Here is a 25,410-nt window from a genome sequence, read left to right on the forward strand (position 1 = left end):
TGCATATTCTCTACAACAAATTAAAATGATTCCATTTTGATTCAAACCTCATAAAATTGAAATTTCTATTAGGGGCTGGCAAGATGAAATAGAAGGTATGCTATCAATATCATATTGTAATTAAAAGAAAAAAACCCTCAGAAATCAAACACTTTGCATTTTCAGAATAAAATAGACAACAAAAAGCAAAAAATACCTTGAGTTTTGCCAAGAAGAAATGAAACATAGATCAAATTTGGATTTGGGAAATGGGAATATATAAAATTACAGGTTTTAGAACATGCAAAGCAAACATTAATGGGAGAAACTCTTTTGATTTGAGAAACAAAATAAATTTGTAGTGGAAGAGTCCAATAAGTTGGAAAAGGGAATGCAACAATGATATCACAATTTTGAGCAATGTAAATTGATAGAAAGAATATAGGGAAAAGTGACTGCACTAAAGTCCAAAAGACCAAACTGAAATCTCTTAATCTTCTGCATTTATCTAATCACTAAAGTGAGATGACAAATCATTAAAAGGAGATGAACAATGTATCAATAGCTTAGGATGTGTATCTGGGCTAGGGATTTTTATGAAATATGGTCTTTGTGTCAAAAAGTTTGGCTAATATAAAACGTCATGTCAACCCAGATTTTGGAGAACAAAGAAGTTAATGTGGAAAGTAGAAGATCCACAAAACAAGATCTCTATGCTATTGCCTCTACATTTTAAATTTCAATGAACCCTTCAAACAACCTAAAAAGAAAAATGAAACAGCAAAGCCAAACCTTTAGATTAACAGGACCTTAGATTTTAACATTCTGAGCATTACATAAATCAAACTGCCTTGATACAGCGATTGCATTTTGGTCTCTAAGAGTTGAACCTGAAATAAATAAATTGTTTCATCATTGGATTTAATATCATAACCATATAAAAACAACTATAAAATTGACACAAAAAAGAAGATAAAATTGCAAAGCATATAGAAATCTCAATCACCTCTGTCTTTAAACTCATAAAGGATCTGAACCTTGATTATTGCAGGACATTTCTCAAGGTCAAGAGTTGCATTGTCTTGCACTTTTTGTCCAAATCTAAAAGTTCTCAATAGTAAAACCAAAAATGAAAATACAGTAAATAGAAAAAAAACAATAATTATAGGAGCAATGTGATCAATAAAAAAGTGTGGGCCAATTTTGTCCCTATACATTTGATTGTGTCACTTTTATCCTTCAAATTTTAAAATCACGGTCCCTCAACTATTAATTGTGTCAATTTCATCCTTCAACTTTCAAAATCAAATCAATTGTATCCTTAAATGTTGACTTGATTTTGTAGGTCGAGAAACAAAATTGACACAATAGAATGTGTAGGGATCAAACTAGAACCACCCCCATTGTTAGAGGACCAAAAGTGTAGTTTGTTTTGCCAAAAAAATGTTGGTTTGAATTTGGGTAAGGTTTGGTAGTGAGGGAATTCAAGTTTGAATGCATGCTATATTTGTGGTTTATTTCGCAATGTAGAAAATAAGTAAGAAAAAATTGTCAAGGAGAATCAAAGATAAGCATAAGCTTTTTTCCCCTTGTGAATGAATGAATTTTTAAAGTAAACAAACTACACAAACAGAGCAAGCAGCAAACTAAATAGCAACTGAAACCAAACTTACAAATAATTGAACTATCACTCCTCAATTATGGCTATCATACAAGATAGTGAAATTTCACCCCCCCCCCTTCCTCTCTTCCAAAGAATTTGAACATAAGATTATTCACTAACAACTTTTCATTCTCATTACAACCTCAACCTAGGCCTTAATCTTTCTTCTAATCAAAAGCAGGATAGCCTCCTTAGACTTTACATTGCCACTGCATACAGGAGCATTTCTTTGAAGCCAAATATAATAAACCACCATAGACCAAGTAAGTTTGCATATGGTGCTTTCAAAGCTTTTACCCTTCAACCTATCCATACCCCACACTTAGAACCACTTAACACAAGCTTTATACCTGGGATTTTATTGAACATCATGACTTAACTAGCTCCCATAGTCTCTTTGAGAGGGGATACTCAAAGAACAAGTGGTCCTACTTTCAAGGAAGCTCCTAAAGAAGACACACAAAACATCGCCATGATAGCCCTATTTAAATGGCCAATTTTTAGTGGAAAGTCACCATGATAGCCCTATTTAAATGGCCAATTTTTAGTGGAAAGTCAGATTACTATAGTAATTAATAATTAAATGAAATCAGGAAATCTTTCACTATAGACGATTACATTGATACTATCTTCACCTTCACTCCACATTCATATATCAAAATCTGAAGATGAAAAAAAAAAAGGTAAGAAAAGTAATCAAGTCTATACCTTCAAGTTGACTTACATCTCACCTAACTAGTAACTTCTATATATAATTGCAATATCATCTTGAATTTTCATTAAAGTTGAACTCAAGGTTTTCTTTTCTTTCTTTCTTTTTTTTTGTTGAAAAGTAATACTATTCAGATTCAGCATACATAACAAATATATACATCATTTTATAAATAATAATTTCAAAGCCTAGTAGCTTGATTTACATATGAATGAGCCTTCAAATTTTGAGAAAGAGAGAAGAAAGTGGCAGAGACATGAAAAGATGTAACTAATGTCTCTTTAGACTTGACACTTGGTACCAGGTATAGACTAGGAATTTTATTAGACACCATAACTTAACTGTCATGGCCTCTTTGAGAAATGATACTTATTAGAATATGATTAAATGATTAAATTGACATTTTTCTAATAGCTTAAGCTTTTGGAGAATTGGTAATTTAACATGGTAATATATCACAATACAATCTCAATATCATTATGAATCTTTAACCAAGTTGAATTCTTGCTTTTCCTTTTCCAATCAAAAAGTGACAATGTTCACATTCAACATAGATAAAAAAATGTTAAACATTAAGAAATGATTCACCAAAGAATCAAAAAATGGACGCAAAAAACAAAAACAAAATTTGAAAATATAAAGATATGGTACAGGACCCAACCATAAAAATCAAGAGAGAAATAGGACCTTAGTGTTAGCCGTAGAGGTCTTGATATGGTCAAGAGCACAGGTTATTGATAGGTTTCAAAACATTGGAGGCAACAACCTTGAACCTTATTGAGCAAACCAATCAGATTAATAAAAAACAAATATTATAAAAACAGAACACAAAATTGCAAAGTTGAAAGAGAACTCGGGCTTACCAATTACTTCAACAGCAACAATGCTAACCAGCTGCATTAAAATAAATATATCGAACACCTATTTTATAAATAATAATTACAAAGCCTAGCATATTGATTTCCCTTTGAATGAGCTATTGAATTTAGAGAAAAAGAGGGAAGAAAGTGACAAAGGCACTGAAAGATGTAACTAAAGAGGGAGGTGTACCTTGGAAAAGAATGGTGTCTTGTGTGTATGGGGACCATAAAACTTCTTGTAAAACTCCAGCAAAGCCACCCACAAATTGTTTTGACTAGTTATTTTTTTCCACCATGTCTTTGGACATTCTTCTTCAGCCTTTTAAGCATGATATGTTGCTCTAACATGACCATCCTCACAATGCACTGTGGTTTTCCAAATTTAAACATAAGATATCCCATCAACATTCCAAATATCACTCCACATCCATAACCCATCGATACAGCTTGCCAACCAAACCCATTTTTAGGCTCTAAATTGTCTTCTTGTTGTAAGGTCAATGGTGGTGGTTTCTTTGCCTCAAGGTTGTTACATGTTCTTGACAATGGAAATCCACATAAATCCAGGTTTTCAATATATGAATCATTATCAAATGTATCAAATTGCTTTCCTGAAGGTATGTGTCCTGTAAGTTGGTTATGTGACAGATTTAAAACTGCAAGCCATGGTATATCTGTCAATTGCCTAGGAATCTCCCCAATAAGCTTGTTGAAAGAGAGGTCTAACCATTCAAGATTGGTCAAATTTCCAAATGATGGTGGAATATAACTTGTAAGGTTATTGTGAGAAAAGTTGAGCCCCTTGAGTGATTTTAGCCTCCCAATTATCTTTGGTATCTCTCCTCTGAAACTATTGTTTGAAAAATCAATGGTCGTGAAGACAGTTTGGATTCTCACTAACTCAATATAAAATCCTTTAATCATCACATTCAAAGAATCCTGATAATACGTTTCTCCCATATATTTCAATGTCACTTTTCTTTCATCCACATTTGTCATGGCTTTCAAATATTTGAAATATTTTCTTGGCAAAGGACCATTAAACTCATTGTTAGAGATGTCTAGGATTCGCAAATTTGGGAAAGGAAATTTGGTCTTAGGATTGCCTATATGACCTTGAAATTTGTTTGATCTTATGACAAGAACCCGCAAATTTATAAGACCTTCCAACCAATAAGGGAAGGTTCCATTTATCTTATTACTTCCAATATTTAGAACTTCCAAGTTCCTACAGTTTGCCAAAGATTGTGGCAATGGCCCTTCCAGTTGATTGCCATTAAGGTTAATATTCCTAAAATTATTTCTCTTGGAAAATGCTGTAGGGATGGTACCATGAAGGCTATTCATTCGCAAATCCAACACTGAGAGGGATTTAGAGTGTGCCAAACACTTAGGTATTATGCCACTTAAGTTGTTATGAGACAAGTCTAGAACATCAAGGTAACTTGCATTGCAAATTAAAGAAGGGATTTCTCCGGTTAATTTGTTATTGGAGACAAAAAAATATTGCAGACTAAGAAAACTTAGAGTGGGAAATGATCCTTGAAGCAAGTTGGCACGAAGATCAAGAAATTGTAATGAATCCCTCCCCACATCTCCTAACCATCTTGGAAATTGACCATTAATTATGTTCTTGGAAAGGTCTAAGTATCGTAAATTTGTTGCTGTTTTTAAAAAAATTGGAAATTCACTAATGTTGGTAGAAGACAAGTTCAACCATTGAAGTTTGGGCAGGGTATAGGTGACATTATTGTTGATGCTAACTAAGTTATTTGAAAAATCAAGAGTGTAGAGATTTTTGAGTTTTGAAATCATTTCTAACTCCAACATAACACTCCAATTATTTGATGAGAGATATAGATATGCAAGGTTAACAAATCTAGATATTGACCTAGGTATAGAGCCTTGTAGCTTATTGTGACCCAAATTAAGATACTCCAATGAATTGGACTTGAAATCACTAATCTCACAAATGAATTGATTACCACCAAGATTTAACCACACCAAAGATGGCAAATTGAACAACCAAGATGGCAGTGTCCCATTTAGGAAATTTGAACTTAAAGAGAGTACATTTAGATTCAAAAGCCCACTTACGTGATTAGGAAGGGGACCAACAAGTTGATTGTTGTCAAGGATTAAAGTTGAGAGATTGGGCAAATTCAATAGTGACCTAGGTATAGAGCCATGTAGCTTATTATAACCCAAATCAAGATACTGCAATGAATTGGATTTGAATTCACCAATTTCACCAATGAATTGATTACCACCAAGATTTAACCTCACCAAAGATGGAAAATTGAACAACCAAGATGGCAGTGTCCCATTTAGGAAATTTGAACTTAAAGAGAGTACATTTAGATTCAAAAGCCCACTTACGTGATTAGGAAGGGGACCAACAAGTTGATTGTTGTCAAGGATTAAAGTTGAGAGATTGGGCAAATTCAATAGTGACAACGGCAGCAAACCTGTTGAAATAATCCCCAATAATTCAAACAAATTGTTAGTTCATGCGTATGCCAAAATTAACTAAAATTTAAAAGTGACAATTGAATCTTACCTCTGAGACTATTAGCTGTCAGAGCCAAATAAGTAATTTGTGTGAGGTTATTGAGTAACGATGGAATTGACCCTGTAAAATTGCAATTATCAAGAGCCAAAACCTTCAAGTACTTCAGATTGCTGATAGAATCAAGCAATTCTCTTGAAAAGCTTATCGAAGAGAGATCTAAGACCTTCAGGGAACTACTGCTCCAATTACACTTTGGAAGAGAACCCAAATCAAGATTCTCATTCTTCCCTAGATCAAGGGTTTGTATACTAGGAAGACAGAGGATGTTATTTTCGAGTTTTCCCTGCAAGTAACAGCGATGGAGACTAAGAGTTGTGAAAGAGGAGGATAGATTCATCAAAGAATTAGGTCTAATTGAGGACATATTCTTGCCATCGAGAAGAAGTTCCCTTAACTGAGTAAGGTTATGAATGACTCTTTTCCATACTGGTGTTTCAATAAAAAGCTCGTTGTTGAGTGAAAGATCAAGTGAAATCAGCGAAGACAAATGAGAGATTTCGTACGGGATTTTGCCAGAAAAACAGGAAAAAGAAAGGTTAAGATGAGTCAAAGCCTTAAAGTTGCCAAACTCAGACGAAATTAGGGAGTCACTGAAGCAATTGCCAGCGAGATTCAAGGTCCTGAGATGGGGAAGAAAGAAGAGGGTACTGTTGGAATGAATGGGGCCATTGAGCCAACTGCAACTGAGGTCAAGGCCAATAACATGGCGTGTTGTTTTGTCACACACGACCCCATCCCAACTACAGCAGTCCGTATCCTCCTTCCAAGAGGCTGTCTTTGGATATGAATTATCACACATCTGAATATAATATCTATAATCAGAATAATAAGGAAATGTATCAAGAAGCGGAGACGCATCTTTATCAAGAGTCAGAGAGTGGTTAAAATGGAGTAAAGCAGAGCAGGGCGAGATTGAAGACAAGGAAGAAGAAAAAGAAGATGGAGTAGAATGAAAGAGGAAGAAGAGTAGACACAAAACTTGATACTTCCAACTCAAACACCCCATTTTGATTTCGAAAGACTATGAAAATATATCTGATTTTTTTGGCTGAATAAAGATATATCTGATGTTAAGAGGGAGGGTTGGGATGGGATGAATATTTATAGTGCTTCCGTTCCAATTTCCAAGTCAATCAAAGTCGTTGGCGTTATTGCGTTTGGCAAGTTTTTGGAAAGTGCTTTATATCCCAAAAGGCACGTTTGGGTATCGGACCAGCTGAGTCCAATTCCAATACAAAAAAGAAATAAGAAATTGAGGGAAGCTGTTATTATCCCCAAGTACCCTTAGTTTTATTTCCAAATCCCAATTTTACCCTTACTTATATATATGACATGGGGATGAAGTTGCCGCAATGTTATTAAAACTGCAACACAAGCTTCAATATTTGTAATTTATTCCTTAAGAATAATTAAGGTTTCCTATCCTTTAACGTCAAATCTATATATATATAAGGTTTCCTATCCTCTACCGTTTGTTATATATTAAAAAAAAAAAATTATACTTTTATTTATTTATTTTATATTAAGTTATTCTATTGTATTTTATATTTTTTGATGCCCTATTGTATTTTATATTCAAATTTGCTTATATAGTTATACTGTTATAAATTGATAATTGATAATGTAAATGAATGTGTAATTATCAATTCCCTTCTTTTATTTAAGGAACAAATTAATTCCCTAATCTAATAATACTAATTTGTTTGTTTTTTTTAAATTATCATGTAGTACAATTTAAACTTGGATTATTGGTATGCATTTGATTTTTTTTTTTCTCATTATTATTTGGTGAATCATGATAATGAAAATAAATAAATAAATAATTGCTATCAATAAGAAGTCATGAATAATAATAACAAAAAATTATGACACTAATAAAAATAATTACTAAGTTGAAAACTATATCATCATAATAATAATAATAATATTTTTTATTATTATTATTATTATTATTATTATTATTATTAAATCATATATATATATAAATAAAAGTGTTAGCCACATACTCAGTTTTTTCAAAATTACTTTCTAATAGTTTTTACCAAATGCTCAACTTATTAAAAAAGCTCAATTTCATTAAACACTTTTGAAAACCACACAAAATAATCCATAACTTTTGACACAGTTCACCACGTGGTAAATTATAGTAAAAATTGAGATTATTTTGTGTCCTTACCATTTTTCATCTTAAAAATCTGATCAATAATGCAGGTACATTCATTCTGCACTTGGTACCTTGAGTTGTTAGAATAGATTATCCAATACGTATATGATAGACTAGGTGTTGTCCAAGAATCAATCAATCAATTTTAGTCAAAAAGTAAAAAATTGATGCACACTGTTTAAAAATCTGATCAATAATGCAGGTACATTCATTCTGCATATAGGACCTTTAGTTGTTTAATTAGAGTATCCAGCACATATATGAACAAATATATGATAGAATTGGCGTTTTCCAACAATCATTCAGTCAATTATGGTCAAAAAGTAAAAAAAAAATTGATGCACAACCACCAATTGGACAGCAGCGTCAAAAACCATCGAATTGTTAGAAATTACTTGAATTTATTTATTTGAGAAAGAGAAGGGATACATCTATAATATTTTTACAATAAATTTTAAGTGGTTAATTGTTATTGGTTCTAATATGAACTCATCACTTAAATTTATTTTTTACTCACACGTAACAACTATTAATAACCTGTCACTTAAAACTTGTTGTAAAAATACTGTGGATATAATATTTCTTTTTAAAAAATTGTATTTATATTTTTTTTTATAACATGTAATTCATTTTTTATAAGCAGAGCATGAAATTTTTTATTCATTTTTATATAGATATAATAGAATTTAAATATGTAGTGTCAATGATTGTTCTTACTAATAAGTTAAGATACCAGCTGTTATTTTTTTATTTTTTTCGTAAACGAGAGCAGAGCATACAACACATTTGGGTCATATTTTCCAAGAATCATTTAGTCAAAATGGTTAAAAGCAATTAATGATGCACTCCCACCACTTGGATAGGAGTGTCGAAGACTGGTAAAGTAGTAGTAGTAAATTGTTCCGTCTCTCAACTTTACAGAAATTTCTTCTCAAAAAAAAAAAAAAAAAAAAAACCGAAGAATCTTATTTGGAGAGCTTGTGAGGGCATTTTACAGGCTTGTGTGATCTAATTTGAGTCTTTGACAAAAGGCATTGTCCTGAACTTTCTTATGCTCACTCGTCTTTTCATGTTTTAAGGTATGGAATTTGTTCCTGGATAAGTTACAACAGTGTGGGGGTGAGGCATTTCATAGACATGGCAGATTTTGCTTTGAAGTAGCTAGATATTTTGGAAATTGGAAACTTTTGCGATTGTGGTGTGAATGCTAACGACGTTTTGAAATGAAAGTCGTGTCAATGGGACAAACCATGAGATTATAACAGGACCATGAGTTGTTTGTTGGATTAGAGTATCCAACACGTATTTGATGGACTTGGAATTGTCCAACAATCATTCAGTCTATTTTTGCCAAAAAGACCTACTTCTTAGATAGGAGAGTCCAAAAACTGTCAAGTTGACACAAATTACTTAAAATTATTTCTTTGAGAAATTGAATTTTTTATATAACATGTTATTCCTTTTTCCAAGAGGATCATGTAAATTTGTTTTTCTTTTATATATACGATAGAATTTAAATTTCGGTGTCTTTCATATTAATTTTATCAATAAGTTAAAACTATAAATTTAACTATATTTTGGGTTTAGTTTCATTTCTTTTAATTCAACACAAAATTCACATTAACCATTGATTGCAAAAAGAACACTCATAGTTCTACCCAAATCGTAAAGGTGTATACCAAGTTATTGAAAATGAAAGAAATGAATACACTAAACCAAATCAACATGTACCTAAATATGAACGCAATCATATTGATGGTAATATAAAAGAGAAATGTACACTTTCAAACTAAATCAAGTAATAAAATGAAATATAAAAAAAAATAAAAAGATAACAATCTGCTGATCTTTACTCCATGTATATTGTATTGGACTCCAATGGCAAAACAATCCTACTCACAATTCATAAAAACTAATTTTTTTTTAAAAAAAAGGAAGGAAAAAAACCATAATTATTAACACATTAAACTAAATAATACAAAGAAAAAAACCAAAGAGAGAATTTGATTCTCTTTGCAGTACTAAACTACCACTAAAATAAGGGTGGGAAAAAATGGAGAGACAATCTAAAAGAAAAGGAGAGGTGTGAGATATTTTAAAATAGAGATAGTGTGTACTCATTTTTAGGAAATGCGTCTAACGTGTATGAGATAGTGTGTACTAATTTGATAAGTAGCAAAAATTTGATGGCAAGATGATTAGATTCGATATGCCACGACATCTACACCCATTAAAAAAAAAAATCAAAATTGTCACAAGTTAACACAATAACCAGAAAATTTCTTTTGTTAGTGTTACTATTACATTCCATTTTCGTTAGCCTGAAACATGGGGGTTCTAAAAATAAAATGAAAAACTATGGTTGAGAGTTTAGGATAAATTACTTGTGGTTAGTAGAATCTTCTACTAAACAAATTGTAAAAATTAAAATTTAAAATTCTTGATCGAATAAATTTGAAGTTCAGATTAAACTTGAAAACCAAAGTAAAAGTGATCCTATTTTGTAAGTAATGGTATACATGTGAGTTAGGGATGCATTTTTACCAGGTTGCCTTTTTAATTTTGTCTCTACTTAAACCTAAAGGTGTACAGTATTTTTGAACCGATGAAATATCCGACCAAAATAATGGTAGATTTTTTGTGTATGCAGGATTTAGAATATACAACACATTTTTGGTAGTTTTCATAAAAATAAAATTAAAAATATTTGGGTAGAATTTTCCAAGAATGAGAGTATCCAACACGTTTGGGTAACATTTTCCAAGAATGATTTGGTCCAGATTGTCTAAAAGCTACTTAATGATGGGAAAAACTATCATGCACCCCTACCACTTGGATAGGAGTGTCCAAGAACTACAGAAGTAGTTAAGTGTTCTTGTCTCTCAAGTTGATAGAAATTTCTTCTTAGAAAAAAACAGTTGACAAAAATTACTTGTCCAATTTGACTATAAAAAAAAAAAGAAAAAAGATGTTGAATTTATTTCTTTTCTTTCTTCTTGTTTTTTTTGTTTTTTTTTTTTGAACATCATATTATTCTTTTTCTAGGGTTGAATGACATGTATTATTGTTGCTATGATTTTTAGTTCTCAGAAACTATTAATTACTATAGATTCGTGCTCGTTTGGGATGCATTTATATGTTAACTTATTGCTTATTTTTTTTCTAACGGCTTTTACCAAACACTTTAATTTTTTTTTTAATAAAAAACCCAATTTCATTAATCATTTTTTAAAACTGACACTTTTCAAAAAAATGAAATTTCAAAAAACTGAATAATAATGCAGGTTCATTTATGCCTGCGGGACCATGAGGTTTTGGATTAGAGTATCCAAAACGTATATGAAAGACTTGCCATTGTCCAACAATCATTCCATCAATTTTGGCCAAAAAGTTAAATGATGCACACTCACCACTTGGATAGGAGCGTACAAGAAATGTCAAGTTGACACAAATTACTTAAATTATTTCTCTGAGAAATTGAATTTTTTTTTAATAAATATAGTAGAATTTAAAGTTATGATGTCCACTTCACTTTTTGATGATTATTTCTATCAATAAATTAAGATACCCACTAATTTTTGTGTACCCAATACCCACACATTTGGGGAGTATTATCCAAGAATCATTTGGTCAAGATTCGCTAAAAGCTATTAACCCCCACCAGGGCCACCACATGGATAGGAGTGTACAAGAGCTACTAAAGTAGCTAGCTGTTCTTGTCTCTCAAGTTGACAGGAATTTCTTCTTTAAAAAATCAGTTGACAGGAATTACTATACTAGAGTTGTTAAATTTGATTATAAAAAAAAAATGTTGAATTTAAATTTATTTCATTTTACCTTTTTTTTAACGTCATTTTATTTTTCTTTTTTTCAGTGTTGAATGACATTTACTATAATTGCTATGATTTTTAGTACTTCAAAACTTTTAATTGCACTATTGCATACTCTTGGCGCGATGGTCACTTCACAAGTATAAGTGCTTGTGGGGTGTGGAGGGTAAGGGCCAGGGTTTAAGTCTCTAGTAGTGAGTTTCACATACATATACACTTAAATTATGTTAGAGTAGAATTTCTATTTTGTATATAAAAATAAAAAATAAAAACTTTTAATCGCTAAAGATTCATGCCCGTTTGAGATGCACTTCTAAGCTAACTTATTGCTTATTTTTTCTACTATTTACAGGTCCTACATACGTCACCTACTTATTTGATTTAACTTAAAACTAGATAAGTTGTTTCCAAACAAACACCTAGAAAGTTGATGAATTTATTTCTTTTATTTTTTTTAGGGTCTATTTGGTAATGTTGTTTTAGTAACGTTATTTAAGTTTTGTGAAAATACAGGTAGGTGAAAAGGTATTATGGAAATACGTATTGTGTTGTTTAAACAACAAAAACTGTTGTTTAAACAACGCAACCAAATAGACCCTTAACATCATATTTTTTCTTCTTGAGTGTTGAATGGCATGTAATATTGTTGCTACGATTTTTACTTCTTAGAACTATTTATTGTCAAAGAAGGTTAGGTATATGAAAAAAGTTAATAGATGTCCTAAAACTATTGTTTTATGAATTACTTTTAGAAATATTTTATGAGAAAAATGATAAAACAATTTTTTCTTTACGGATATTATTAACTTTCATCGGGTATATATATACATTTGTACCAAGGTGAAGACTTTCCCACCGGATCTTTGGGGACTTGGTCACTTGGACCATATTATCTTTTAGCAAACTCGTTAATTTATGACATTATTATTCTATCAAGCTATTTCGCATCCTTAAGTCATATATTAATTTAATTGTTATGCGCAACACCAAAAGAAAGTGCTTAAGTATGGAATAGGATACCATTTGATGAAATTTATTAATTTAATTTGTTTATCATCTACGTTGATGTTGAGGATTTGTACTTAGTGATAACAAATAACTATAATAAACCATGGGAAAAATAAGAATCAAATTGCCTATACAATTTCTTCCTCAAAAAAAAAAAAAATGCCTATACAATTTTGTATAACAAAATTCAAAATGCAAGAGGTAACACAGTCTTGATGAAGTATAAGCGTAGAAAGAGGATTTGTGGCAAGAGAAAAAAAACAATTCCCAAAAAGGGGAAGAAAAGATTTTCGTGCCTAAAACATGTAACTGGTGATTGATTTATGGTTTACTAATAATAATAATAAATATATTTATTATGATTAAATTTTGCATTCACACAATAGAGTTTGACTGTACAATTTTGAATGATTTTCTTATAAGAGTTATGACCCTGAAAAAAAAAAGGGAGAATATACCAATTTACAACGCTTTATTTATTTGTTCTTTTGCTAGGTAAATAGGGAAGTGAAAATTTATATGCTACCAAGTTAAAATAAGCCTTTCAGAATAATTCATCAGTAATGAAGGGTTGCGTAGCAAAAAAGTTGCACAACTTTTAATTATTAGTTGGATAGAAGTAGAAAATTCAAAACGTATATGATGGTCATGATATAAGCGTATTAATGGGGTTTTATTTATGGCATGGAATTCTTTGTCTTCTCAGTGTCACACTATTATGAAGTCCTCACATTTTGGCAACTTCCTCAAATCATTGTTAAAATGGTCCAAAAGCAATAAATATAAATCCCCATCAGTTATAAATATGGTTCCTATGTCCCGCAATTGACTAAACAACTTTGAGGACCACTGATGTGTAGGCATTCCTCTACGTCTAGAAAGATTGTCAATAGCTAGCGTATCGATACCGGTCATAACGACTAGCAACTATAACTGTACCCTTCTAAAATGTACTAATAAAATATCCGTCTACACCAACCTATATAGACTATAACGTGGGATTTCAGGTCCTTCAGCTAGTACCAGAAAAATAATTTAGAAAAAAAAAGGGTTATAAAATTGGATTAATATATATAGTTAGACAAATATTTGGGCATATAAATTATTTGGATTTTAAATACTAATTAGTCATTCTCCTTGCCTAATCAAAATGACATTCAATACGGTATTAACCACCAAAATAAGGGTGGGAAGAAAAAGAGAGGTGTGAGATATTTTAAAATAGAGATGTGTGTACTCATTTTTAAGAAATACGTCTAACGTGTATGAGATAGTTTGTACTAATTTTATAAGTAGTAAAAATTTGATGGCAAGATGATTAGATTGGATATGCCACGACATCTACACCCATAAAAAAAAAAAAAAATCAAAATTGTCACACTTTAACACAATAACCAGAAAATTTCTTTTGTTAGTGTTACTATTACATTCCATTTCCCTTACCCTAAAACATGGGGGTTCTAAAAATAAAATGAAAAACCTTGATCGAGAGTTTAGGATAAATTACTTGTGGTTAGTAGAAGCTTCTACTAAACAAATTGTAAAAATTAAAATTTAAAATCCTTGACTGAATAAATTTGAAAATCAAAGTAAAAGTGGTCTTATTTTGTAAGCAATGTTGTACATATGAGTTATGGATGCATTTTTATCAGGTTGCCTTTCAATTTTATCTCTACTTAAACCTAAGGGTGTACGGTATTTTTGATCTAATGAAATGTTCAACCAAAATAAGAGTAGATTTTTTGTGTAAGCAGGATTTAGAATATATAACACATTTGGGTAGTTTGCATAAAAATAAAATTAAAAATATTTGGGTAGAATTATCCAAGAATGAGAGTATCCAACACATTAGGGTAACATTTTCCAAGAATGATTTGGTCAAGATTGTCTAAAAGCTACTTAATGATGGGAAAAACTATCATGCACCCCCACCACTTGGATAGGAGCATCCAAGAACTTCAAAAGTAGTTGAGTGTTCTTGTCTCTCAAGTTGATAGGAATTTCTTCTTAGAAAAAAGCAGTTGACAGAAATTACTTGTCCAATTTAACTATAAAAAAAAATGTTGAACTTATTTCTTTTCTTTCTTCTTGTTTGTTTTTGTTTTTGAACATCATATTTTTCTTTTTCTAGTCTTGAATGACATATATTATTGTTGCTATGATTTTTAGTTCTCAAAAACTATTAATTTTCTAAAGATTTGTTTGCATTTTTCTAACCTCTTTTACCAAACACTTTATTTAGAAAAAAAAAAAAAAAAATTTCATTTATCATTTTTTTTTAAAACTGACACTTTTCAAAAAAACGAAATTTCAAAAAACTGAACAATAATGCAGGTTCATTTATGCCCGCGGGACCATGAGGTTTTGGATTAGAGTATCCAAAACGTATATGATAGACTCCATTGTCCAACAATCATTCCATCAATTTTGGCCAAAAAGTTAAATGATTCGCACTCACCATTTGGATAGGAGCGTACAAGAAATATCATGTTGACACAAATTACTTGAATTTTTCTTTGAAAATTTGAATTTTTATTTATTTATTTATAAATATAGTATAATTTAAATTTATGATGTCCACGCCACTTCTTGATGATCATTTCTATCAATAAATTAAGATACCGACTAATTTTTTTGTGTACCCACACATTTGGGGAGTATTTTCCAAGAATCATATGGTCAAGATTGGCTAAAAGCTATTAACCCTCACCAGGGCCACCACATGAATAGGAGTGTCCAAGAGCTACTAAAGTAGTAAGCTGTTGTTGTCTCTCAAGTTGACTGGAATTTCTTCTTTAAAAAATCAGTTGACAGAAATTACTATACTAGAGTTGTTAAATTTGACTATTAGAAAAAAAAAAAGATGTTGAATTTATTTCTTTTTACCTTTTTTTTTAACGTCATTTTGTTTTTCTTTTTTTAGTGTTGAATGATATTTACTATTGTTGCTATGATTTTTAGTACTTCAAAACTTTTAATTGCATCACTGCACACTCTTAGTGCGATGATCACTTCATAAATATAAGTACTTGTGGGGTATGGGGGCTAAGGGCCGGAGTTCAAATCTCTAGTAGTGAGTTTCACACACATATATACACTTAGATTAAGTTAGATTAGAATTTCAATCTTATATTAAAAAAAAAAAAAAAAACTAGTAATTGCTAAAGATTCATGCCTGTTTGAGATGCACTTATAAGCTAGCTTATTACTTATTTTTTTCTATTATTTACGGGTCCTACATACATCACCTACTTATTTGATTTAACTTAAAACTAGATAGGTTGTTTCCAAACAAACACCTAGAAAGTTGTTGAATTTATTTCTTTTACTTTATATTTTCCTTCTTGAGTGTTGAATGACATGTAATATTGTTGCAACGATTTTTAGTTCTTAGAACTATTTGTTGTCAAAGAAGATTAAGTATATGAGAAAAGTTAAAGGATGTCCTAAAGCTATTGTTTTATAAACTATTTTTAGAAATATTTTATGAGTAAAATGATAAAACAATTAATTTTTTTACGGATATTATAAACTTTCATCGGGTGTATAAATACATTTGTACCAAGGTGAAGACTTTCCCACCGGATCTTTGGGGACTTGGTCACTTGGACCATATTATCTTTTAGCAAACTCGTTAATTTATGACAATATTATTCTAGCAAGCTAGTTCGCACCCTTAAGTCATATATTAATTTAATTGTTATGCGCAATGATGATGCCGAAGAAAACACCAGTAAGCTGCGAACACTCTCCAGATCGATGCAACACCTGCGAAGAGAAAAATAGAAGATCGAACAGAGAGCACAGGTGTGATGCCGGCCAAAAACCCTCCGACGATCAAGTTAGAGTCTTAAACAACCCTAGAGTGCTAGAGTTGAGATAACTGTGCGTACCTTTGGGTCATGAGGGTTTTGGGGTATATATAGTGGTATGGAGCCGAAATAAACGCCTTGGTGAAGAAGTACTTTCCTTTTAGAAGAGTAATTTGTGGATCTTTGCATATCGTATAGAGCCATTTTCTTTATAGGAATCTTCTTGACTAAAGTCGAACGTGTAGCGCAAGAACTTTCCTTATATTCACGTATGTAGAAGTCAAGATAGACTAAGAATGAAGGTTGGATTACTTCTTCAGCTTTTACTTGCCAAGGTCGTCAGCCCACGTGTGCCTCCTACACTGTCGTTAGTCTATGTACGTCTCCAAAAAGAACGTCAGCTAAGGACCTTCACAATAAAGGTCGTCAGCTTGATACTTTAGCCTAACGTCGTCACGTAAGGGGTGTGGCCTCGAACGTCAAAAGAAGGCGTCCTAATGACAATGGCTGACGGGTTGTATATTCCCGTAAGCCTTCTTAATGTACTGACAGCTTGTAAAAAACGTCACTATCACGCAACATCAAAAGAAAGTGCTTAAGTATGGAATAGGATACCATTTGATGAAATTTATTAATTTAATTCGTTTATCATCTACGTTGATGTTGAGGGTTTGTACTTACTGATAACTAATAACTATAACAAACCATGGGAAAAATAAGAATCAAATTGCCTATACAATTTCTTCCTCAAAAAAAAAAAAAAAAAAAAATTGTCTATACAATTTTGTATAATCAAAATTCAAAATGCAAGAGGTAACACAGTCTTGATGAAGTATAAGTCTAGAAAAAGGATTTGTGGCAAGAGAGAAAAAATAATTCCCAAAAAGGGGAGGAAAAGATTTTCGTGCCTAAAACATGTAACGGGTGATTGATTTATGGTTTACTAATAATAATAATAAATATATTTATTATGATTAAATTTTGCATTCACACAATAGAGTTTGACTGTACAAATTTTGAATGATTTTCTTATAAGAGTTATGACCCTGAAAGAAAAAGGGAGAATATACCAATTTACAACGCTTTATTTATTTATTCTTTTGCTAGGTAAATAGGGAAGTGAAAATTTATATCCTACCAAGTTAAAATAAGCCTTTCAGAATAATTCATCAGTAATGAAGGGTTGCGTAGCAAAAAAGTTGCACAACTTTTAATTATTAGTTGGATAGAAGTAGAACATTCAAAACGTATATGATGGTCATGATATAAGCGTATTAATGGGGTTTTATTTATGGTATGGAATTCTTTGTCTTCTCAGTGTCACACTATTATGAAGTCCTCACATTTTGGCAACTTCCTCAAATCATTGTTAAAATGGTCCAAAAGCAATAAATATAAATCCCCATCAGTTATAAATATGGTTCCTATGTCCCGCAATTGACTAAACAACTTTGAGGACCACTGATGTGTAGGCATTCCTCTACGTCTAGAAAGATTGTCAATAGCTAGCGTATCGATACCGGTCATAACGACTAGCAACTATAACTGTACCCTTCTAAAATGTACTAATAAAATATCCGTCTACACCAACCTATATAGACTATAACGTGGGATTTCAGGTCCTTCAGCTAGTACCAGAAAAATAATTTAGAAAAAAAAAGGGTTATAAAATTGGATTAATATATATAGTTAGACAAATATTTGGGCATATAAATTATTTGGATTTTAAATACTAATTAGTCATTCTCCTTGCCTAATCAAAATGACATTCAATACGGTATTAACCACCAAAATAAGGGTGGGAAGAAAAAGAAAGTTGTGAGATATTTTAAAATAGAGATGTGTGTACTCATTTTTAAGAAATGTGTCTAACATGTATGAGATAGTTTGTACTAATTTTATGAGTAGTAAAAATTTGATGGCAAGATGATTAGATTGGATATGCCACGACATCTACACCCATAAAAAAAAAAAAAAAATCAAAATCAAAATTGTCACACTTTAACACAATAACCAGAAAATTTCTTTTGTTAGTGTTACTATTACATTCCATTTCCCTTACCCTAAAACATGGGGGTTCTAAAAATAAAATTAAAAACCCTGATCGAGAGTTTAGGATAAATTACTTGTGGTTAGTAGAATCTTCTACTAAACAAATTGTAAAAATTAAAATTTAAAATCCTTGACTGAATAAATTTGAAAACCAAAGTAAAAGTGGTCTTATTTTATAAACAATGTTGTACATGTGAGTTATGGATGCATTTTTACCAGATTGCCTTTCAATTTTGTCTCTACTTAAACCTAAGGGTGTACGGTATTTTTGAACTGATGAAATGTTCAACCAAAATAAGGGTAGATTTTTTGTGTAAGCATGATTTAGAATATATAACACATTTGGGTAGTTTCCATAAAAATAAAATTAAAAATATTTGGGTAGAATTATCCAAGAATGAGAGTATCCAACACATTAGGGTAACATTTTCCAAGAATGATTTGGTCAAGATTGTCTAAAAGCTACTTAATGATGGGAAAAACTATCATGCACCCCCACCACTTGGATAGGAGCATCCAAGAACTTCAAAAGTAGTTAAGTGTTCTTGTCTCTCAAGTTGATAGGAATTTCTTCTTAGAAAAAAGCAGTTGACAGAAATTACTTGTCCAATTTGACTATAAAAAAAAATGTTGAACTTATTTCTTTTCTTTCTTCTTGTTTGTTTTTGTTTTTGAACATCATATTTTTCTTTTTCTAGTCTTGAATGACATATATTATTGTTGCTATGATTTTTAGTTCTCAAAAACTATTAATTTTCTAAAGATTTGTTTGCATTTTTCTAACCGCTTTTACCAAACACTTTATTTAGAAAAAAAAAAAAAAAACCAATTTCATTTATCATTTTTTTTTAAAACTGACACTTTTCAAAAAAACGAAATTTCAAAAAACTGAACAATAATGCAGGTTCATTTATGCCCGCGGGACCATGAGGTTTTGGATTAGAGTATCCAAAACGTATATGATAGACTTGCCATTGTCCAACAATCATTCCATCAATTTTGGCCAAAAAGTTAAATGATTCGCACTCACCATTTGGATAGGAGCGTATAAGAAATTTCATGTTGACACAAATTACTTGAATTTTTCTTTGAAAATTTGAATTTTTTTATTATAAACATAGTATAATTTAAATTTATGATGTCCACGCCACTTCTTGATGATCATTTCTATCAATAAATTAAGATACCGACTAATTTTTTTGTATACCCACACATTTGGGGAGTATTTTCCAAGAATCATTTGGTCAAGATTGGCTAAAAGCTATTAACCCTCACCAGGGCCACCACATGAATAGGAGTGTCCAAGAGCTACTAAAGTAGTAAGCTGTTGTTGTCTCTCAAGTTGACTGGAATTTCTTCTTTAAAAAATCAGTTGACAGAAATTACTATACTAGAGTTGTTAAATTTGACTATTAGAAAAAAAAAAAAAGATGTTGAATTTATTTCTTTTTACCTTTGTTTTTAACGTCATTTTGTTTTTCTTTTTTTAGTGTTGAATGATATTTACTATTGTTGCTATGATTTTTTAGTACTTCAAAACTTTTAATTGCATCACTGCACACTCTTAGTGCGATGATCACTTCATAAATATAAGTACTTGTGGGGTATGGGGGTTAAGGGCCGGAGTTCAAATCTCTAGTAGTGAGTTTCACACACATATATACACTTAGATTAAGTTAGATTAGAATTTCAATCTTATATTTAAAAAAAAAAAAAAAAAACTAGTAATTGCTAAAGATTCATGCCTGTTTGAGATGCACTTATAAGCTAGCTTATTACTTATTTTTTTCTATTATTTACGGGTCCTACATACATCACCTACTTATTTGATTTAACTTAAAACTAGATAGGTTGTTTCCAAACAAACACCTAGAAAGTTGTTGAATTTATTTCTTTTACTTTATATTTTCCTTCTTGAGTGTTGAATGACATGTAATATTGTTGCAACGATTTTTAGTTCTTAGAACTATTTGTTGTCAAAGAAGATTTAAGTATATGAGAAAAGTTAGAGGATGTCCTAAAGCTATTGTTTTATGAACTATTTTTAGAAATATTTTATGAGTAAAATTATAAAACAATTAATTTTTTTACGGATATTATAAACTTTCATCGGGTGTATATGTACATTTGTACCAAGGTGAAGACTTTCCCACCGGATCTTTGGGGACTTGGTCACTTGGACCATATTATCTTTTAGCAAACTCGTTAATTTATGACAATATTATTCTAGCAAGCTAGTTCGCACCCTTAAGTCATATATTAATTTAATTGTTATGCGCAACATCAAAAGAAAGTGCTTAAGTATGGAATAGGATACCATTTGATGAAATTTATTAATTTAATTTGTTTATCATCTACGTTGATGTTGAGGATTTGTACTTACTGATAACTAATAACTATAACAAACCATGGGAAAAATAAGAATCAAATTGCCTATACAATTTCTTCCTCAAAAAAAAAAATTGCCTATACAATTTTGTATAATCAAAATTCAAAATGCAAGAGGTAACACAGTCTTGATGAAGTATAAGTCTAGAAAGAGGATTTGTGGCAAGAGAGAAAAAATAATTCCCAAAAAGGGGAAGAAAAGATTTTCGTGCCTAAAACATGTAACTGGTGATTGATTTATGGTTTACTAATAATAATAATAATAAATATATTTATTATGATTAAATTATGCATTCACACAATAGAGTTTGACTGTACAATTTTGAATGATTTTCTTATAAGAGTTATGACGCTGAAAAAAAAAGGGAGAATATACCAATTGACAACGCTTTATTTATTTGTTCTTTTGCTAGGTAAATAGGGAAGTGAAAATTTATATGCTACCAAGTTAAAATAAGCCTTTCAGAATAATTCATCAGTAATGAAGGGTTGCGTAGCAAAAAAGTTGCACAACTTTTAATTATTAGTTGGATAGAAGTAGAACATTCAAAACGTATATGATGGTCATGATATAAGCGTATTAATGGGGTTTTATTTATGGTATGGAATTCTTTGTCTTCTCAGTGTCACACTATTATGAAGTCCTCACATTTTGGCAACTTCCTCAAATCATTGTTAAAATGGTCCAAAAGCAATAAATATAAATCCCCATCAGTTATAAATATGGTTCCTATGTCCCGCCATTGACTAAACAACTTTGATCACTGATGTGTAGGCATTCCTCTACATCTAGAGAGATAGTCAATACCCATAATGAGTTAATGACTAGTAACTATAACAACACCCTTCTAAAATGTACTAATCAAATATCGGTCTACACCAACCTATATAGACTATAACGAGGGATTTCTGGTCCTTCAGCTAGTACCAGAAAAATAATTTAGAAAAAAAAGGGTTATAAAATTGGGTTAATATACTTACTAATATTTGGGCATATAAAATATTTGGATTTTATATATTAATTAGTCATTCTCCTTGCCTAATCAAAATGACATTCAATACGGTATTAAATACACTTTAACATCTCGTCTGTTACTTGGATGGCCAACCTCAAAGGGTGAAAAACTTTAAGAAAATGGGAAACAAAAGTGCTAATAATGAGATGAAATTACCAGTAGATCAGGGTAAAAAATTAGCAATTTTGCTATCATTTTAGTTTTTCAATCACATGTTTGTTTATATTAACAAAAGAAAAACACTTAATTTAATGAAATCCTTCCTTCAAGACTTTTTTTTTTTTTAATTTGAAATTTTTTTCTTTCATTAAGTTCTCTAAAATCCAATCTCAGTTAACTGTTGACATGCATATATTGGCTGATGATGCAAGATATTAGTGAGCTGATCGTCCAAACTAAGAAGCTCTAGAAGACCTGTAAGGGAGAAAAAACAAAAGCTCTCAAAGTGCACTGATGTGGTGCTAGCTAAGGACTCTCTGATGATTAAGTTATAGCCTCACAAAAAATCTCCAAAAACTCTAAATGTGTAACAATAAAATGAAAATATTGGTTAGAATCTCACCAGGTAAAGATCCCCATTGTATTGACTTCTTGTTGTCTGACATTGCCGCTGAATTCGGACAGAGATGACAGAGGAAAGGAAGGTTGTGGAATACTGTAATGGGTAGAGTGTGGAGTGAAGGAGAGAATTTGGGTCTGGATTCTGTACTTAAAACCGGTAACCTGGTCATAGTGGTGTGCAATCAACCCATTGAACAACCAAAATCCAATACAGTCTTCCTAGTTGGTTTTCATGGGTTGGGTTCTTAAGTTTTTTATTCCCTTCAAATTCAGGTAATTTTCAATCCAAACAAGTTGATCCAATTCACACTATCAAATATAATAAAGAATATATGTATTTAAAATTTGTTGATTTAATCATTCTATATTTTGTTAGTTTAAATTTGTTAGCTTGAGAGTTAGTTTTGATCAAATCGGATTATTATGACTAATTAAATAAATTTTAATATTTGTGGAAGGAAATTTTTATATTTACAGAAGCAGTGAAACCATTTTTTGCATGGGCCACAGAAGTCTTTGCTTGAAAGGCGAAAAGGCAATTAAATTTCGAAACGATTATGTACAGTACTCGTATGTTCTAGCAAATAATGTTGAGAACTCAAAATTTAAATTTTTTAAAAAAAGTGATAATAGGTGTTTTGAAGATGTTTCATGCCATCCAGTAGTTCATTTATCGAAGAGGTTCAAACTATCAAAAGTAAAAGGGACGAGATCAAAGCTTGTAGGATCATGCATAATTCATTGGACTGCAAAATGGCTTTTCCAAAGTACTTTTAGACTTCACAATTTGGCTTCCAAACATCTAAACCCATCACTTACAAAGAGTTACAACGGAATGCTTGATTAATGTGCTCCATATGGAGAGTATTCAGTTTCTCTCAATTCTCTGCTGCACCTTGTCAAGGATGATTGAAGGATAGAAATAAATTCTGAATTATTGAATGCTTCTATGTTGGACCAGTGTCATTTTTTAGATCTCTTGGTACAGAATTATGGAGACAATGAAAATTGTTACGACAAGGGAATTGTTATTAGGGTGGTAGAATCTTATGTTTCTTTTTGTTTTGAGCAAACTCATAGCAAAAATATTTTCCTTTGGAAGATCGATAGATAGTTATCTTACCCTTATTGCAAGGGTGAGAATCTTGGTGCAAAAAGTTCTCAGTTACTTGCAGAAGCATTGCCAAAAGATGCTTGGTATTATGATGACAACCTCTATAGAGCCATTGACATGTATCCCAAGCCACAGAAATTTTTTCATTCCTAGTGATGATTACATTTTTTGAAAATTGAGTTTCTAAAGACCAACAATCATAAAGCTCAATGTTGTCTTTTAATGGATATTTTAAAGCTCAATGGCAGTAAAATCTCTTTAGACAAATTTCAAATCTTAGCATTTTATCAATGGACTTCAAAAACTTGTAAACTCATATCTATTTCTGCCACAGAAGCACTTAAATTTAAGGACCAATTGACCATTCTTTTGGGACCATTTATGCAATTACACCCTAGCTTGATAAACGAAGAAAGATCAAGTGGATGTAAAAATACTTGAATACCATAAATTATCATAAGAAACACATGAGCACGTGATGAGGAACAATCGGCTGCCCTTGAAAATCACAACATGATTCATCCTGCTAGAGCAAGTAAACGTTACAAAGTCAAAGAGAGCTTTTGGATCAAATCTATATAATATTTAATTGCTGAAATGTAGTATTTATTGTTACGTGCTTTTTGGAAGTGTGAAGCTATTCAACCTGTGTGGAATCAGGATTTTAGATGGATGGATCGGGCCACAACCTCCCTTGGTTCATTCCCCAATTTATTTGCTCTAATACGAAACCAACCTCATGCAGGAGAACTGTTTGCTGTTACTGCTTGATACCTATGGACTTGACGCAACAAAAGCCAATTAAATGAGGCCATTATAATTTATACCATCCTCGGTGACTGTCCTGGAGTTGCTAGTTGCTAGAAGAGCAGTCTTATTTGCCAAAGAAATAGGGATTAATCACTCGATTTTTCAGGTGATTCCGAAGTTGTTGTCAATTCTCTTTGTAAGGGTGAGTTGTTATTTGTTTCTTTGGCAAACTAATATGGCACATAAGACTGTGGCACATATTAGTTTAGAGTATTAACGCGCCACACTAATGAATAGAACATACATTGTTCATAATGCAAGTATCATTTTGTTGAATAATCATATTCTCTTCGGCTCTTCTAGACTGTGGCGCAATGTATGGCCTATGACTTTAATATTCAGCCAAAAGGTACACTATATATACAGGTGAGTTGTTATTTATACCAGGATGCGTCTTAAAATTTAAATTTAGGCCCACTGTTGACTAGCCCTTTTATTGTTGAGGCAGGGGCTTGCTCCAAGCATTCCCAAAATAAACCCAGCCCAGGTATTACAGGCCCATTTGTTGAGGATGGTAAGTTAGAGTCAAGCACCTCAGGCCCGAGCTCAATCTCGAATGGTGCGAGTGCTAAGGTGTTCCCTGCGGGCTCGGTGTTTGATTCTCTACCACCAAGGAGGACAGTGATGGCTCCGATGGTCACCTTGGGCTCGAATTCTTCCATATTGGCACCGGAAGTTCTTGGTGGGAGTGGGTCTAGCGTCTAGGTGAGCCCGAGCTGGTTTACCCAGTCCCCCACCTTGCCGATATTGACAGCGGAAGTGGTCCCGGCTGCATGCAAGTTGGGTTCATCACCTTTAGCTCTGATATGTCCTTTGTTGGAGCCGGCGGAGACGAAGGTGTTGTCTTCAAGGGACCTCATAGAAAAACT

At 31.7% G+C, this 25,410-nt stretch overlaps 1 protein-coding gene across 19 annotated transcripts in view; it reads right to left on the reverse strand.

Annotated features, from left to right (window-relative positions):
* Positions 1–6,850, reverse strand: part of LOC142611253 (receptor-like protein 7) — a 66,454-nt gene extending 59,604 nt beyond the window's left edge. The window contains exons 1-6 of one of the 19 annotated variants that reach the window (XM_075783324.1): positions 5,775–6,850; positions 3,405–5,682; positions 3,218–3,248; positions 3,042–3,120; positions 986–1,080; positions 772–869 (exon numbers count right to left, since the gene is read on the reverse strand). In XM_075783324.1, coding sequence (XP_075639439.1) covers positions 3,494–5,682; positions 5,775–6,792 — 3,207 coding nt within the window. In that variant the 5' untranslated portion in view covers positions 6,793–6,850 and the 3' untranslated portion in view covers positions 772–869; positions 986–1,080; positions 3,042–3,120; positions 3,218–3,248; positions 3,405–3,493. Of the gene's footprint in view, positions 1–771; positions 870–985; positions 2,305–3,041; positions 5,683–5,774 lie in introns of all 19 variants that reach the window. The other 18 variants (XM_075783323.1, XM_075783319.1, XM_075783325.1 and 15 more) reach the window with 18 other exon arrangements.
* Between the last annotated feature and the right edge of the window lie 18,560 nt (positions 6,851–25,410).

Source organism: Castanea sativa, chromosome 9 (assembly GCF_040712315.1).
Source record: "Castanea sativa cultivar Marrone di Chiusa Pesio chromosome 9, ASM4071231v1".
Classification (NCBI taxonomy): Eukaryota; Viridiplantae; Streptophyta; class Magnoliopsida; order Fagales; family Fagaceae; genus Castanea; species Castanea sativa.